Source organism: Bombus vosnesenskii, unplaced genomic scaffold (genome assembly GCF_011952255.1).
Source record: "Bombus vosnesenskii isolate JDL3184/JDL3185 unplaced genomic scaffold, Bvos_JDL3184-5_v1.1 scf7180000014105, whole genome shotgun sequence".
NCBI lineage: Eukaryota > Metazoa > Arthropoda > Insecta > Hymenoptera > Apidae > Bombus > Bombus vosnesenskii.
The window spans coordinates 4,481,423-4,500,619 of record NW_022883371.1 but is presented as its reverse complement, the minus strand read 5'-3'; the positions used below and the strand labels follow the sequence as shown (position 1 = coordinate 4,500,619).

The 19,197-nt window shown below is 32.5% G+C and overlaps 2 protein-coding genes across 10 annotated transcripts in view; both read right to left on the bottom strand.

The window, feature by feature from the left end:
* The window catches only part of LOC117239532 (failed axon connections), a 55,794-nt gene extending 52,221 nt beyond the window's left edge, over positions 1-3,573 (bottom strand). The window contains exon 1 of one of the 2 annotated variants that reach the window (XM_033505176.1): positions 2,967-3,573. In XM_033505176.1, coding sequence (XP_033361067.1) covers positions 2,967-3,311 — 345 coding nt within the window. In that variant the 5' untranslated portion in view covers positions 3,312-3,573. The remainder of the gene's footprint in view (positions 1-2,966) is intronic. The other variant, XM_033505178.1, reaches the window with a different exon arrangement.
* A 1,885-nt stretch (positions 3,574-5,458) lies between these two features.
* LOC117239529 (ecotropic viral integration site 5 ortholog) overlaps positions 5,459-19,197 on the bottom strand; it is a 30,962-nt gene continuing 17,223 nt past the window's right edge. For 4 of the 8 annotated variants that reach the window (XM_033505170.1, XM_033505169.1, XM_033505166.1 and 1 more), the window contains 8 exons: positions 18,071-18,334; positions 17,645-17,909; positions 17,140-17,502; positions 16,273-16,950; positions 15,656-16,138; positions 15,461-15,559; positions 11,260-11,415; positions 7,521-9,641 (listed from right to left, as the gene is read on the bottom strand). In XM_033505170.1, the coding sequence (XP_033361061.1) occupies positions 9,582-9,641; positions 11,260-11,415; positions 15,461-15,559; positions 15,656-16,138; positions 16,273-16,950; positions 17,140-17,502; positions 17,645-17,909; positions 18,071-18,334 (2,368 nt within the window). In that variant the 3' untranslated portion in view covers positions 7,521-9,581. Of the gene's footprint in view, positions 7,179-7,520; positions 9,642-11,259; positions 11,416-12,732; positions 12,801-15,460; positions 15,560-15,655; positions 16,139-16,272; positions 16,951-17,139; positions 17,503-17,644; positions 17,910-18,070; positions 18,335-19,197 lie in introns of those variants that run through there. The other 4 variants (XR_004494477.1, XR_004494476.1, XM_033505171.1 and 1 more) reach the window with 4 other exon arrangements.

The window sequence follows — 19,197 nt, the reverse complement described above, 5'->3', positions numbered from 1 at the left end:
TAAAAATACGACAGAACAATTTTATGACGACGGTAAAAAGAAATCATTGCTGGAGAATTGGCACAGCAGTTTACTAACTCTTCCCAATTCTATTTAACTTCAGTCTTTTTTTTTTAAAAAAGAATCGTTTAACCACTAAAACAAGAAATCAATTGTAGATGAAACCGATGTACCTTTTGTTATTATAACGTTCAAAATTTACTAAACAAGTTAGGTTAGGTTCGATCTCGATAGATTTATTTAAATATTTATGCAACGTAATTGAATAAATAAAAGTACTCTCTTCGCTTAAAAAATTGTTTACTCCGCAAAGAAACCTAACCTAACCTGTTTGGTACATTTTCAGTATTAAATGGATTAAACTGAAAAGGCATTCCATTGTTCGAATCTTCTATTTCGTAAAGAAAAAAAAGAATCAAATAATGAAAATTGAGAAAAGTCACTAAATTGTATCAGTACATAAACTAATTTTACGTATAAATCTATAAAATTAAAAATTACAAATTGATCATTTTGTCCAGTCTGGTAATTTCAGTATCGGTAATAACAGATTTATATATTTGTATAAGAAATTATTCCAATCCCTAGGAACGCATCGTGAATCGCTTGTATATCTATAGAACTAAACATTAGACATTGTGATTCCTCAGAAGCCCTCTAGTATCGCTAACACATCGATAATCGTTAGTAGTATCTCTGGTGCGTATGTTCGGAAGCGAAGTAGTCTGCTACGCGTCCTTTCCACCCCCCTCGGAAACAAACGCGCAGGATCAGCGGCGCATACGGGGGCACTTTTGCCTCTGTTCAAGTTGGAAGCCCTCCAATAGGCTTCCCCGGCTCGCCCCCCACGCGACTCGTTGAAACCCGTTTTAAAAGTCCGTAAAGGAATGCATGCCGCCGGGCCTTTCACCTCTTTCGCGAGAAAATGTATTTTCATGCTTTTCGATCGCGTGTGCCAGTCATCCGGCTGCCTTACTCTCGCGCCGGATATACAATTTTTACGATGGAAAACGGTAGCTACATCGCGCATGGAGAGAGAAATCGGTTCTTAATGTACATATCTTTTTTTTTTTTCGAAACGCTACATTGGAAATCAGAACGTGACCCCGACACGGGTCATGGATATTTCATATTTATTATTTTATTCAAATGGACGATTCGTAGAATTATATGTATATAGCATGTGTAACAGAGCGAGATCTACTATAACGAGGTCGATATGTATAAGATTGCTGGGTTTCGAAAGAGCGTAACAGGTTTGATGTTCCAGCGGATTAGGTTGATACGTATATGTATACAATGGCTGCAAAAAGTATCGGCACATGTACTTATTTTCCAATGGAGGAGTCTTTTATTAGTAGACTGCAAGATTTTTATGAATTTATGCAAAATTTGAAGATGTAACAATGAACAGAATGTATATAGTGTACAACAATACATAATATATATACAGCAGAATACCCTTCACAAACTTCTAATAGATAAACATAAATATTAATTTTCATAAAAATTTGCAGTCCATTTGTTAGGCTGTACATTTTACATTTCATTTTCATAGTACCAAATCTTTGTCATCGTATGAGAGCACTATTAAACGATGCGAAATTTAATATACTTGAATCTAATTAATTAGTATGTAAATGCAGTAACACACATAATAGTGTGCCAATAATTTTTGCAGACACTGTATGTATCGTGTAATAGGAATAAGATTCTTGTATGTTTAGCTATTACGTGCACGATTACATGCTTCATCTTCGTCCAAAGAGTCGTGAGTACATTATCTAACGCTTGTCTACAAGCTCGAGTATGAACAGTACGATTTCTATCAATATTTACACAATAAAGTTTCAAGGTAGGCTATTGGATCAATTTATTTTGATCTTAAAGAAACCTGAGAAGTTCTAAACTAAACAGTGCATACAGAAGTTGCAATAGCAACTACTCTGATTAATAATAAATTAACAATGCAACATCTCATGCATTCGAACCTAAGTTAATGATTTGAAAAATTCATGCAAATGCCCACCGAGTTTTCAGTCAAGAGAAATCGATATCGTAGTAAGAGATATTTTTAAATTCTCGATAAAATCACGAATCATGAGAGAACGAATGATTAATAAAATAAGAAGAACGAACGAAGAAAAACGAAATCCTGATTGAGCAGAAAACTACGAAGAGTGACAGAAAACAGTATCGAAGGTGCATTTAAACATTACTTTGAATGCACAAAGGTTGACAAGAGTCGCCATTTTGAAATAATCGGTAAAGGATCCAGCTTCTCTATCAATTTTTAAAATATATCATGCTTATCGATTCGATGGAATTGTATATATCCCCGAGATGATACGTGATGAATACATTGGAAATTAACTCTGTAGATTTATAATGACGGAAGTCCAAAAAAAAGCGTTCTTGGATATACCCGGAAGAAACATGACGCCTGGGGTACAACCTTGGGAGCATTGTGCTCGCATCGATCTCCCTGTTTTGCCCCGTGTCATGAGTTTCGAAATTCAAATGATCGGAAAGTACGGGGAGAGAATATCTGTTAAAAGAATGACATCTAGAAAAACATCAATTACAAGATGTCTTAAAAAATTAACTCTAACATTAATTATGAAAATGTTGTAATTATTTAACAAGATTACAATGTAATAAGTATGATGTCAGAATACAAAGTATATATTAACCCTACGTTTAATAGTAATCAGTGAATAGAAACAATATCTTATGAAAGGAAATTTAAGAATCTAAGGATTATTTAAATTGAAAAAAAAAAAACATTTTTTTATTCCCAGACAGTCGAGCGATTAATAATTCTCTACTTCGAATGTGCTATTTTAAAGTAATCTCCGCCAAACTTTATATATCACCTTTCTGTTTTGTCACTATTCTAGCAAATAAACAAGGATCTGAAAACGGTAAATATGTAAATCTTTTCTACGATAAATGAAAATACTTACCTCGTATTTGATGCCGTTGAGCCGCAACCATGTCTCCACCTTAAGACAATACGGCGAGATGGAGGGTAGAAGCGGTATTCGAAAGAACTGATACAGATAAACAATATCCTTCTCGTAGTTGGTCTTATGCACGCTGATAGCCTTGGTCGGTGCGTTGGATGGCGTAGCGGCCGCGGCGTCAGCGGCCTCTTCCTTCTTACCACTATCTTCCTTTTTCGCCGCATCTTTCTCCTCTTGCTTGTTGTCCGGCGGCGTTTCGTCCTTCAATGCCTCCTTCATCTCTTTCACGTCTTTAATCTCCTTGCTCTCGGGCCCGGTATTTTCTGTCTCCGTTGCCATCGTCATTATCTCTTGATTTTACTCTTACTTTTTCACAGGTCCGACCCGGTCTCGAAGTGAAAACGAAGAAAACGCTTCGTTACAGAGCGGAGCGGAGCTAAGCCAAGCGAACAAACGTCAGCGGGCAAGTTCTCGAGCGACACTGGAAGAGCCTATCCTCTCGAAGACAGCGCGCACCACACAAACGTACGCCGAGTACTCGTCTAGATCCCTCTGCTTGCCGGCCGGTTGATTCCTTCTCGTCGCTGCTCCGTTCTGTCCGTGGCTCCTGTCCCCCCAGCTGAAACCGACGCTGCGCATGCGCAAGCGCCACACCCCACTGCCGTCGCCATATTTAATTGGTCCGCCACCCCTGCCCGGTCCGCGTGCCGCTCTTTCTCTTTCTTTGCCCTGATTCTACCTTTCTTTTTTCATCCAACTTCCCCTTTCAATCCCTCCTTCCCTCCCGCGAGAACCCCCATAAGCAGGCTTCGGCTTCCACTTCGTCGTGGTTAGTCTCGCCTGGCAACACTGCCGCCACCGCCACCTCAAGAGGGCCGAACAAACTCGCAACTATGTATTTAGGTACCCTGCACGAATTATCAAATACATACATTGTCATAACAATATTCTATTTCTATTCATCGAATTTTGTATCGAAATTTTTGTTTGCTCTTACGAAATATATATCGTATGGATTAATCGTTATGCTCATATAAATAGCACTCTCTCTCCTCTCATCAATAAGTTGTATTTTTGTTTCAAATATTCCAAAGTTTAGAATTTATATTATTTATAGCGTTTGTTTCAACGCTCCCCGCTCCCCCGAGAGAGAGGCTATATGAGGGAAGGGCTCTATAATGTTCTAGTTTCGGTCCTGGACCAACCCAGCCAACCGCTCTTCTCATTCGCACAGAATCGGCAACGTCGCATCAGATCGGCGTAACAACGAACCCCTTTTCACGGATTACTTTTTTCCACTCTCTGGCCGATAGACTCCATTTGGAAAACTACCTGCCACAACTAGCGCCGCCCATGAACGCAAATTCTCCCTGGTCCTTGGTTCTTTGCTTTTGTCTTTGCGTTCGCTCGTTTTATCTCTGTCTCTCTCTCTCTCTCTCTTTTTCACACTCTCCCTCACACGTTTTTCTCAGCGTTCTCTCTCCTTTTCATCCTTCTTGCTCCTTCCGAATATCGTATCGAGATTGTTAAGTCTGTAAGCGGGATTATACCTTTCCTGTGGGTTACCGCTTCGCTTAGGGACCATCAATAGGTACAAGGAGACGACCGAGTCCCCTTGTCTCGAGGCGCGAATTAATGATCGAAGGGTAAGAACTGAAGTTCGAAGCGATTTCGATTATCGACCAACCGGAAAAAAAATAAATAGATACTAAATGTGGAATAAAGGATACATAAATACTATATAAAAGATTATATTTGCGGTGGCTACAAAAAGTATATATTTGTATATTCCATTAAAGCGTTTCTTTATTAGGTTCTACATTTCATTTCCATACTATCAAATTTTTGTAATCATGTGAAAGTTACCATTAAATGATACAAAATGTTACAGTCGGATCTAGTTAATTAGTATATGAAAATGAAATAATAAATGCAGTGGTGTACAAATACTTTTGGTAGCTACTGTAATTTTTATATTTTTAAATAAAATTTCGTGGATAATTTCAAGATGTTCATAATTAATTTTTATTGTTATATATTATACGGTGTTTCAGCAAACGCGGTACGATCGAAAAGCATATGGTTCTACGAAAAAAATGATAAAATAAATAAAAAATGTAGAATAAAATTTTACTGTCCCTCTGTTTTCTAGAAAATAGAGTTTGAATGTATTGAACTATGAATTGAATACACGCGTACTTGACCAGTTTTCGATTTAATTTTCTCAGAACCAAAGCATCCTGTGAAATAATTTTATTCTACATTTTCAACTTATTATTTCCCCTTGCCAAATGTACCATGATTACTGTGATACTCTGTATATATGTCACTCGTTATATATGAACATCTTGTAACGATCCACAAAGTATTGTTTAGAAAGATAAAAATCAAATATAAATTTTTGGAACATGAAAACAAACCATTTTTCAATACTATGGAATTTTCTTTAAATAGTTTGATGTTTGAACACCAAAGGGAAGAAAACTACAGCATTAAAAGTGAATAAAAATTTATTTACTCCTGATGTTATAATATTCCCCACAATGTTCGTGACAAATTCATATCGTTGTTCGTAGTGTGCGCGTTATCTGTCCAAAAACCTTGTATACAACAGGAAAATCACTAACAAATGATTCGTTAACGAACGCTCGTTCTAGAAATACAGTTTAAATGCGCAGAATACGTACAGTTCATATATAGTTACTTCGAAATGATCCGTAACAAGATATCGAGGTATATTCAGACAGAGACTCGTTGCATTGTGTAAAACGTTGAATGAATATAATATCTGAAGAGTTTCACGATAGTTTCTTAAAGTACAAACGTGTAGAAAAGGATGAATAATGTTAGTAAGACATATATTAGTCACTCGCATACTTTCGATAACGATAAGAAATAAGTTCTGTACGTCCTTTAGTACTATTTTCTTTCTCGACTGAAGTTGGCGCTATCGATGGTGAAAGTTAATCCAATATTGATACTGATCGATAAATATCTACGAATACTGATCGATGATAGCCGATATATTTCCCGGTAAATTTATATTTATATAATTATTTATATTATTATTATTATTGTTAGAAGAGTTATGACTGAGATTGTTATTAAAATTTAACTAAGAATAATTATTAAAAAATATGGTTAAAGAATTCTTTCTAAACCTCAAATTGAAAGTATACAATATGTATTGTAAATATATAAAATAGAGATTAATTTTTATTAAAACCAGTACAATCACGATTTACAAAAGAATCATTTTAAAAATTGCACAAGTGATTTCTAATAATAAGAGCTTCTAAAAAATATAACAAATTAATAATGATTGTACATAGTTTTAGTATAAAGGCAATAAATAGACAATGTTTAAAAATCAAACGATACCTGGGAAAATATTTGCCATCATAATAAATACTGATTACTATAGCGACATTATTTAAGATAGTTTTATTGAACGCAAATAAGTTATATGATTCATAATAAACAGAAGTATTTATGTGAAAACTGTACAAATAACTGCTACATAAATATAGCAATCGTTTATAAGTATAAATAAAACAATTCTCTGTACCAAACTTTTTTTTTTTTTTTCAAGAAAACACTCGAGAGTGTACAAGAGATTGCTTCGTGTTAAACTCGATCAGTATTTTTGAAAAGCGCTAAAAAATCCGATTAAAAAATCGAATAAATAAATAATTTCTCTTTTCGATAAAAGCAACAGATCAAACTATTTTTTTTTAAATGCATTTACTGGTCAATTGTTTAAAATAACAAATACTAAAGTACACACGTACATATACATATATCACAATTCTACATTTTTTTAATAAAAGAGCTGTAGCTAAATCGTATTAATTTATATAATTTTTTTTTTTTTTTTGGATTTTCACGATTTTCCAGTTAAATACAACTAATCATTATTTTTCTCCTATCATTTGATATCGTTATTCTCTTTCATTAGTTGTTAGAACAAGCTTAAAATTAAGAAAATGCAGTACTCTGCGTAAAAATTGATTTTCAGATAATCGCACACCTATATTCGCAATAGCGACGTGAGAGAATTTTGGATATTTTCTAATGGACACTTCTCTTTAGCCATTTATATGGTTTAATCCACTCGGTTTCGAATATCAGGCAGTATCGAAATTATTCCTATTTACTCTCCTTATTTTTAATAGACGAAAGAAACATGTTTCGATTTCTCTGGCGAAATATCTGAAAAGACGAGAAACTAAGCCTTTCTTAGTAATAAATTATTGAGCTTGTGCCATTAAGCATTGCCTTAGCGTATTTCTATGATTTGTTTAAAATTAAGTATAGACTTCTACGGAATGATTTTTCGTCTCTTACAGAAACGTTTTCCCTTCTCGTGAATTGTGTAAAAGCGACACGACATACTGACTTGTTCGTGATTTGCTGGAAAATACCGAATTGCTACAGGGGATCCATCATTCTCACAATACAAATATTCCTCAAAGATTAGAAAAATTTAATCGAAAAATTTCCTCCTTAAAAGTATTCCTTAAAAAGCGATCTATGAAAAAATCACAATGTTAAAAATGTTTAAAAACCGAATTCAAAGACTGATTTATTCAAGTATTCCTTATATATTATAAAATAACAAAATTTAGAAATCGTAGCAAAAATTACAAAAGTTTCGTAAATATAAATTACTATGTATATGTATTGAAATCTTATATGAGGAGTACAGGAGAGAAACATTTGTTACGAGGAAACAGTTTTAAAATTCAGTACAATGTCAATCACTTTCATGTTAACAGAACTATCTCTTTTATTTGATTGTGAAGCTACACATGTGTATTTTCATGCTCTTTAAAATTTTCCTCATCATGATATTAAAACATTGCATGTCTTGATAATTAATATTATTTCTAAACCTAACAAGTTATTTAATTACATTGTTGTTTAATCGTAAAACGATATGAAAGTCAGAGGATCAACAAAAATGTACTTATTATGTTTGTCTCCTATGATCTTCATATACAGAATACATCACAGGAATCCCCATAACAAATCAATAAATACATATATATTTAAATACAGTAGACAATTGCGATAAAATAATTTTAGACTTGATTTTTAAATTACAATAGCTGGAAAGCGAGTGAAAATGTGAGTTTCGAGTGGCAAATAGAATTTTTACTTGCTGCAGAGTAAAGATCATCCATGTTGTAAAAGTCTAAATATCGAGCCCTCCTTTTTGATTAGCAGATTTACTCAACATTAATAATTTACTCGATTAATAAGATTTTATGATATCGCAAAGGTTACATGCAATTTCCTTTCTGATCAAACGTGCACGAAAGCAGAAAGTCTCGTTTTTTTTTGAGAGAATTCTTGTGTTCGGTGCGTTTACGATCGATTTTTATAATCCTGGTGCCAATTATTCGTGACAAAACGAAATTATGTACAGTACAATTTAGGCCAAAGCGAGAAACTGTGGACGCGTTTAACCCTTAACGTTCCAGCGTTATTTATAATAAAATTCGTTATTAATAAATTAATTAAAAATTGATATTTAGTTAAAAAAGATTAATATAGGTACAGTAAATAAAATTGCCATCGACTTTGAGAACACAATTTTCGTTATAAAAATTGTAAATTATATACCTCATAAATTTTTTATTTCTAGAAATTGATAAAAATCTTTAATGATTATTCTAATAAAAGTAATCTGTAGATAAAAATACAGACGATACGTAAAACGATTTAAAATGAATATTCATGTACGACGGTTAATTAGAATCAATCTCAAACATACATATCTAGAAATTGATAACAAATTTTAATGATTATTCTAATAAAAGTAATCTGTAGATAAAAATACAGACGATACGTAAAACGATTTAAAATGAATATTCATGAACGACGGTTAATTAGAATCAATATCAAACATACATTTCTCAACTTTTAAATATACTAATTACTAAGTATTGCTTCTTTCCAATCTCTAGTTTGTTATCTCTTTATGAGTAATAAAACTTTTGCCAAGTTCATGCATACTTTAAGTTTATAAATATTATATCACTGAAGATATTTTTGTGTATCAAAATCTAGTTAAAAGAATAATCGATAATAAAATTGCCTATTTACACTGCCCCATAAAATCATTTTTCAATATACATACTTTTTAATAACACTCTTCTGAAGATACGTTAATGAACGTAAATAAAGATTGCACTTGTCGAATGAAAAGAGTAAAAAAAAAGAGAAGAAAAAAGGAAAAAGAGACAAAGCGATAAAACGAAACCGAAATGGCTGAAAATTATGTATTGTGTATCATTATGGAACGATAAGAAAAGTTGCTCTCTTTATCGATCAGCTGCTCCCTTTATCTTAAAAGTAAATACGTTTAGGCTATTTACTTGAATTCTTAAACCGTCTGAAAACACGTACAATCATTGCAGGAACGAGAATGGATCGTTAAGGGTTCGATTAAGCTGAAAATAAACCGAAAAAAGAAATGAACAAAAAAAAACAAATCCATGAATAAAAAAAATTTGAGATAGAAGCAGTTTGACGTTCTGATTTGCGCAACTACTTACGTTGGAAGTAATTATCACGTCCTCGCTATAAGGAACGAGCTATCCGGGCTATTTAAGTTTTACAACTGTACTCCCGATTATCTCGTTCGGTTTCACTTTCACTTTCAATAATCTGCAATTAGTAAATTGATTTAAAGAACACCGATTCACCCTTCACCGATCAGCAGCTGCTTAGATCCAATTTTAACGAAATTACGAATCTTTTATAGCGCCTACTTACCCCTCTCTATCTAATCAAGATCATCTTTCTTTTCTAATCTTGTTTAATGTGAATGTTTGTGTATGTGTACATAATACTGTGAAAAAATCCCAAATTATCTACGTTACTGTTACTTTAGTTACTATAATAAAAAAGGTTTTGTATATGTTATTATATGGAAAGGAATTGTTCAATATTTTATTCAAGATGCTGTCTTTTCTGATTCATAAATTTTTTAAAAATTTTGCAATTTCGCTGTTCCAAATACTATCAAATATTTATGGCATTATAAAAACATGATTTACGAATAAAATATTAATGACTTAAAAATATTAATTACTTAAAGATAGGTATTAACTTTCTAGGTATAACAATAGTATTAAAATAATGCCAACCACACCTTCAATCACTTTTGAAAAGCAAAATGTAAAAACTAGAAAAATAACCTAAGATTTTTGCACAGTACTGTATTTTAATTGTGTGCGCAAGTTTTCCACTCAATAGTTGGACCGTTTGAAATTAACCTCGTGTCGTTTCTTTACTACTTTTAGCGTATTATAAATACGCGAATGTACGCGAGAAGAATACTGATGAATCCAAAGAGTATTTGGTATACTTTATTTACTCATATATGTATGTGTTTTGTTTTATTGTTTCGTTTTCCTATAATATTCTACAAACCGGAGTAATACGCTACTGCGACTTGTTAATGAGACTCTAAGTATTCCGTCGCATCAGGAAAAACGCGTTTTTTTTTCTTTTTTTTATCAATTTTCTTTTTTTCCTTTTGACTCTTAGTCTTTCGTATAAGACTCCGATTTCCCCGTCGCCGGATTTCATTCTATTCAATATACAATTCCTTAAATGGAATTACATTTGGTTTAAATTACAAAAAATACACAGAATGCGTAATACGTATAAAAACGTGTCGTTTATGCGTCACATAGTTATATTTAACCTATAATATTCGTCGATTGTAAGCAGACTTCGAAATGCAATGAACTATCTATTATAAAAATTAATGGAATGAATTGAAGGTGGTTTCTGGTTTTGCGGAGACTCGTGATAAAATAATTAAAATTGTCAATGTTAATTGCAATGCTATTGAAACAAAATGTCTACGAGACATTGAGACACTCTAGACACCATTCTGTATTAAACGAACACATTTTACAAATACATACTACTTCGAAGTCTGATTGCAACGAATGATCGATCCGGGTCAGATAATTTTATATTGCGTTATTAATGACCGCCAGATTACACCTATTTTAATTACTACTATGTTGTTAATACATCACGAGCTATAGTGATATTACACGTAAACTAAAAACATAATATCGCTATTATTCCTATGTGTTCTCGATTTATAATATTCTATATGTGTGTTATAACTCGTCGTATTCTCTCTACAGCGAAAGCATGATCATGAAACGTAAAAGGTCCCATCTGCTCTGACATATGGAATACTTCTGTGTGTGTTCGAACGACAATTAGCTGCCTAATGTCTGGTATGCATGGAATTCTATACCTCTGGTGAGTTCTGTGTAGTTGCATTGATATGATCCTGTAAACAAATTCTGAGATCCCGCTCGTCCAGCTCGCTTTCAGTGTCAACACTGAAACTTCTTACATTTTGCCCACCATTGCCTGTCCAACGTTGCTTCCAGCTTTCTAGCCTCATGACCTGTGACACACATTTAACATGCAGTAATATTTGTAAATTTCATTGAGAGGGAGTTTTATGAGATTTTGCAGATGTACATCATCATTTTCAAAAGGAATGTGCTTTATGCTTCCTTTTCTAAAAGTATTCCATTTGACATGGTTCAACTACTTTCTAGTTTGTTAGGCAAATGTACATTGTAGTTTCTAGTTTATATGATTTGGTACTCTATTAATTATAACAATCACTCTGTTGAAAATTATTTCTAGGACAATTTTGTGAGATTACCATCTCTGGGTACTTCTTTTTCACAAAATAATGTAATTTTTATAATGTATGCAATCTTTATGAAATTTATTCAGATGCTTCTATTCTGATCTTTTCAATTTTTTTACTTTTTGAAGTCTTTCACGCCATTTTTTAAGGCGATAAAAGTTGCCTAAAATCAGATGATGATGTGTTTTAAAAGTTGCAACAAATAAATATAAATGATTAAGATTAGATGAACCAAATATGATTACCATGCATTTTATTTTTGTATATTCGAAAATTCATTGAAAAAAATACAACAAAGAATAATAAAAAATTATCAAGTAGTTATTTTTACTAGAATTCTAAATGAAAATAATCTTATTCGATTGTGCATCTCTATGAATATAGCACAAATTTTTAACTGTTAAATTATCCTTAATATTCATTTCTTCTACTATATTTAATAAATTATTGATAGCATCAACTTTATGTTTCATATAAAGCACACAGAGTTGAAAATTGTGTGGAAAATTATAATGGATAGCATGCACTACTTAACACATTGATTAAGCAATGTGTTACATAAAGATATCTGTAATATTGCTTATAAATGTTCTTAAAGCATTTCACAAATGTCCTTCCTATTTCTTTCTACAATAAAAAACTTTATTTACACCTGTGATAAATTAGTGAAAAAAATGAAAGTAAAGCAAGCAGACACTAATTACAATGTGCAAGTTGCAAGCATATATCAAACACAGTTAGTGAATTAAATCAGTGCTTTGTTAGATGTGCAATTGTAAGTCAGCACAAGAAAACAATGTAATGGGGAATTATATGTGTATGTGTAGATGAATGAAAAGTCCAAGGAGATATTAGGACGAGATCGAAATTCATTTTAATGTTTTTCTGAGTCTCATAGCACTTTATTATAGACAAGGATAAATTGTCCTGTAGTTTAATATAGCAAGTAATTATCTCATAAAATATATGTACAAAACTATATGGAAAGAAAATACAGTTTTTTGATATAGTACACACTGTCATCATGCTACAAACATGAAATGGAAAGAAAATAATGCTTACGGATGGGTAAAGACTTACTCGAGCCAGCGCCAAGGCTCAGTCTCCGGGCTGGTGATTGGCGTAGGGAACTAAGGAGACAGAGATAACACAGCAATAGAGGGTTAGTTTTACAAGACCATTAATTTCTTTGTGTTAATGATTGGTACCTTTACACAATAAGAATTCCATTCATATTTATATTCACATTAAAATCAACTTCAATTGATACTATATCTCTCTACATGAATGATTGTTTTTGCTTGATATATCTTTTTAATAGCATATATATTGCAATGCATTTCTGCTGAATGTCTAATTAAGAAAAGGTGTAAAAATAAATGAGATATCTTTGAAGGTGTATCTTCGAAATCATACTTTCTGCATGTTTTTTTCAATTAAAATTACTTGTAGAATTAGAACCAATTGTTACTCCGTGCTGTGCTAGCTCTCAATATCTAATACAATGTCCTTGAAGCACAATTAGTATTATAAATGGCAAGCTTGATTTATAATAGAGTGATTTTAATATGTGACTACACAAAACGCCTTAAATGTTAATGCTAAAACATTGAAAATTTGGTACTTATATCTATTTTAATGTCGTAAAAAAAGTTCATAATAAATTTTAGATAGAATATATTTTTTAGTTTTAAAATCTTGTAATTAATTTATTGCAAATTTTCAATGTACAATACAATTAAAACATAAATATTTTATTCAAATACATACTTTATTATATTATGATGCCCTCAAAGATATAAATTTTAATTTAGTTACGATGATGATTAGTTTATTTTCATAAATGCAAAAAATAACATTAACTGAGCGGCTATCGTAACCACGATTAAGTTTAGAAGCGATTCGACATTTATTACTTATATTTTGCATTGCAGCAGAGACATAACAAGCTGTGAATGCACCTCAAAGCTTTTACATGTCAAGAATTTCTCCCATGACTTAGAAAATTCACACAAATTATGTGAACAGAAAATTCACACAAAATCAGGAGAGGATTAAAACAACCACAGATGTACTTTTGATGATGAAAGCACAATGAATTCTTAATGTGTACAGGTACCTCTGAAGGAACATGTTATCTGTTTAATATGAAAAATATGAGAAAAGCTATATTTTATCATAACAGTTAATTGTTAATTACAAATATGAAAAGTATGTGTCACATAGTTAGTATTCACTTGATTAATTTTGGAAATATTATAAAACGTTTATCTCGGTATTAATTAATTAATATCATAGTCAATAATGTTAATAAAATTTCATATTAATTTTAATATTACACCTACAAGCAGAAAGAAAAATATTCTGGAACGAAAATTGTAATTAAACTTTTTATAGCACATGATTTTATCAATAAAAAAAAGTTGTTTATCAGCGTGACGATTAGCATTACATTGCAGTAAGAGGTGCAATTTGGTGCATAATTTTGTGAGTCACAATAACATGAAAGCATAAATTACATCCTCGCTTATGTTATATATTATAACGATTGACGTAATATTGTGCACCCAACAAATACAATTGATTTATATACATGTTTTTTCATATATCCTTCTTGTTGAAAGGATTTAGGATAGTCAGTTAGAACATTATTAGGAACACATCAATCCTTTGTATCACATCTCAATCCTTTGTGATATGTGAATTAACAGTGCAACAGAAAAGAGCAACAATAGTGTTAAACCCCCATAAATATGAGCTTCCAGATAGAGAAAAAATGTGTGTGTGAAAAACATGGGTACTTCACAAGATGGTGTTACAAAAAATGTGCATTATCACAGATATGTAAACATGATTTAAAAAAATTGTCACAGTGAATTGTATAAAATTCTCATGAAAAAACTTGAGCCATGATTTTTAAGTATCATTAGAATTGATGATTTTATGTAGAAAAATCCTAGAAACAAAAAATTTAATAAAATATCATCTCTATGCAAATAAAGTTTATTATTTTATCACGTAGAAATATTAAAAATACTAATATCAGAAATAATTTGTTAGAAATGTTAAATGTATCAATGATTACGACAACTGTATAGAATTTATGTATATGATTATATGAAAACAGACGTATGAAAATGGACGAACTGAAACAAGAAATCAAGATCTTATAACAAGCTAACAACTCGAGTTACTTCTATATCCAAATGTACGATATGTTTTAATAGTTATGTAACTCTACAAGCTTTAAAATTTACTATGTTGCAGTCTAATAGCAAATTGAATAAAAATTAGACCTTAAACTACTGTAATAAGATCATAATTCTACATCTTTGTTAACTACCATCATTACTTCTACCATTGATACTTTGAACTTATAGTGTAGTTAATAAGTTAAACAAAGAGATAAGATTCAACTTTAATCAAGGAAATTTAACAAGGATCATCGTCGATCATAAATATGTATAATAATTATACTTGTGCATAATTGAAAGCATTTGCAGCTATATTTTCAGTACTAAAATACTGTATGCTTCTTTGAGATTCACATGAATGGTTCTATTTTTAACTTAACATCGTTTAATGATAAATTTTATAGAAATAATAAAAATATCCTGAGAAAATTGAGCAATACATGCAAAAAATATAATACTAAGGCTAAATTTGGATCTTGCTCTAAATAACATTTTAACAATGTTTCTTCCATTCACCTCTTACTGCAGTTCTTTTTTCTTTTTTAATCAATGCTTTCATTAATGCAGCATGAATAAAGCAAAGAATTTTCACATACCTCAGCTTTTAATTCTGCAACTTTATCTTGCAATTCTCTGACTCTCTCACTGTCATCTAAATTATTTCTAAGCTCACCTTCCGCGTGCATCTCTTCGTTCTGTAAAAAATAGGGATAATCCATATTTGCTATATCTGTATGTAAATATTCATGTTGGGATAGTTAAAGAAATTAGTACAAATAAAGAAATAGTACTTTTAATTCAAGAAGAGATATTTTCTGGGTGAGTTCTGCCACTTGCTGCGCATGCTCTGCATCACGTATCCTAGCCATCATAGCTTCATCCTTCATCTTAGACTCCAGATCGGAATATTTATGTTGTTGCTCCCGTAGTTTGGCAGTAAGTTCCTTCTCCCTAGCTAAGGCAGCCTCTAATTCCTCTTTAATTAATTTCCCTCCTTCGTCTTGTCGACGAAGTTGATTCGTGGCAACTTGCACTTGAGTTTCAAGCTCCATGACCTTGAGTCTAAGCTCCTTCACTTCTGTCAAAGCTTCCATCTCTCGAATTCTGGTTGTCATTAAATCCTCTTCGAACTTTTGCACTTCATGTCCTCGGTTCTCCCAAAACAAAAGTTTCTTCGGCGTGGAATCGCTTGCAGGTTGATTCTGAGCGGAACGATGTTCTTGCAGATGCCTTTGCCAGGCACTGCTCAATTCCACTACTCTTTGCCGAAGATCCTAACAAATTTCTTATATTACGATAAGTTTATTAAATACATAATACATACTTTACAAATATTTGAGAACCTTAAGCGATTCTTTATAAATATAGAAAATTCACAACTTTTAACGTGTCAAAAAAAATGAATTACCTTTAAAGAAAGATTAGCTTCTGCTTCTCTTAGTTTCACAGCAATCAGTTCTTCTTGTAAATGAGCAACAGAATTATCCGGCGTTGATTCACGCAACGTCTTTTTATCCTGTTCCAATTCTTGTATTCTTGCTCTAAGTTCCCTTATCGTCGCGTCGTTCTCTGCTTCGTGTAGTCGAACTCTTACCAATTCCTCTTGCAAACACTGTATCATTTCCTCTTTTTGTGACAATGCTTCCTGCTTTGACAAAATTTCATCCAAAGAGGATTGTTTCGATGTCACATTTTCTTCTAGCAGAAGCGATAATGATCTTAGTTCTTCGTGAGCTTGCTCAAGCTGATGACTGGTTTCAAGATGCGTGTGTCGAAGAGCTGCTAATTCTCTTTGTACAACGAAAGCAGTTTCCTCCTCTTCTGCTCGAGAAACTTGACCTCTGACTAATCTATCTGCCAACTCCGCAGACTCAGCTTCCAGAAGTTCAGTTCTTTGCCTAAGTAACCTATTTTCTGCTCTAAGCCTACGAAGTTCAACCATCTCCTCTTGCTCTTTCATTTTCAGCACAGTATAATCTTTCTCGAGTTTCTTCATTCTTTTCGGATTTATTTTCATACCATAGGCAAGATTCATGAGACCATCTGGATCTTTTTCGCCTCTTCCAGGTAGCTGTTTCTGAAAGAACTACACACGAAAAAACTGATAAATATTAATAAAATAATTAATAAACAAATCCACGTGTGGAGAAAACATTGTTTAATTATAAAGCCTGCGATACTTGACTTTTTTCTACGACTAAACGTAATATGTTCTGTATTTTTTTAAAGTTCTTATCTATGGGCAAGATGTTGGATTCTGATGATAAACAGTTACCTTCAACATGCCTTCCATGTCCAAGCTTAATAAATCTTCCTTGCCTAAATGCAACATGGCCAGTGCAACTTTGAAAATAATTTCCATGCCTTCGGACAGAAACACGTCAAAAATGCGGCAGGCCAGCGGTAGGCTGAGCGCTGTGGTAAAAAGCGTAAGAAACCAAGACGACGCGTACATTGACGTGTGAAAACCTTGAGCCGTAAAATGAGCGTGTAACTCGGGATGAGTGTCAGCAACTAAATGTTCTAGCTGATACATGCACACCCCTAATTCAGCCATACTCGGCTTGAACATGTCTCGCAAACGATACTCTTGCATAAGCGCTACCAGTACAGCGAAAGCTTCTTCTTCTGGCATTTGCTGTAACAAATTGATATACCTATTTAATTCTGATTGACTCAACAGAATTCATCCCATGTCTTCGTTTTTTTTTTTTTTTCTTTAAAATAATTATTCTTATTCTTTTATAGCTCTCTAATCCCACTCAAATATTAAAGTGTACCTGCATAAGGAGTAATCCTACAATAAATCCCGAACCTTGACAGTATCCCACTTCACGATCATGAAGACTATACGCTTTCATAACGTTAAATAGACTCTCCTGACCAAGTCCGTCTTTCTCCTTAAAGAAATCATGCTCAGGATACGTTCTGGCTATATCCCTCCTGATTATCCTTTCGCATGCTGACGTAGCCTTGATATACTCAGCAAATTGTTTTTTCACAGGAGAGTCATGTGCACCACTTAATAGTTGCCAAACAATACCTCTGTAACGATGAACATGAATCAGGTGTCCACTCATTATAATATGTTTTTATCGTATAATTTTACTTCTTATTGATTCTTATTAAATTTAGGAGAGTACGTAGATCATCCAAAGATACTAATGAACTTGATAAATTTAAGTTTTTGCTAAAGAGTTGATTACCTAAAATGATGAGGTATTCCTTGACGTACTAATTCTTTGACGAACTCTTTCCTCTTCTTCCAATGATAATCCCAATCAGCGACGATGTGACCCCATAGGGTCCACGTATTCTCTTCACCATCAGCTGAATTGTGGCGTCGGGGTGCGGCATCGCTGTTTCCTCCGCTGCCCCCCGACGCCACGGACACCTGAGATGTGTCGGAACCTTTTCTACTGTGATTGCTTTGGAGCGAGTTCAACGACTTTGCATCCGATTCGATAAGCCTGTTATTAATTACATCAAACTCTTTAGACATGTACTTTACATTAATGCAATCTCGTTAAAACACTATTGAGTGGTAACATATGAGATATCTGATCATCTTGGTTGAAATAAAAATAAATATGAAGTAAATTCATCTTTATTAGTAACAGTGGATGAATTAGATATAAATTAAATATGTTGATCAATTAGATTTCAATTTTAGTTAAATACAATTATCTTGCTAAATTCAATTAACTTGAATTTTTAAACCCAATTAACTTCGGACATTCATAAAACTTACTTATAAATATAGATGTATAATGGACTAATACGATCAAGTGGTGCTATAAAGTTTGAAGTTCTTTTTACTAACAAATGCCAGTTCTTTGTATAATTACTCTCAGCTAATAGAACATTACGGATAGGTAGTGTCATACAAAATTATACTTTCATATGTTACAACCCAAGACTATAATAAATATCCTAATTAATGCAAGAGTATATACATTCTTTTCTAAACGTGTGCTTAGTATCAGTTGAAATATAAAAATATAAGATAAACATAATTGCCAAATTAATACAAAAACAGACTATTCAGAATAATTAAAAGATTTCATATTAATGTGAATTCAATATCTACTTGTGTTCACCTATTATCGAGTTAAATAGAAACATACAACATTTCTTCTTTTCTAAATGCAAAGATGCGCGATTGAAAAGCTAGAAATTTAGAAAACACTGTCAATATATTCAGAGTAGCAACAAATATCTGCCCTTCCATTCACGGTAAACTACTTTTTCCTTAAAAGTGTTTTCATTCACCTATTCGTTGAATCGAATAGAAACGCATACAATATATTTCCTCTTCTACATTTACTAAAAA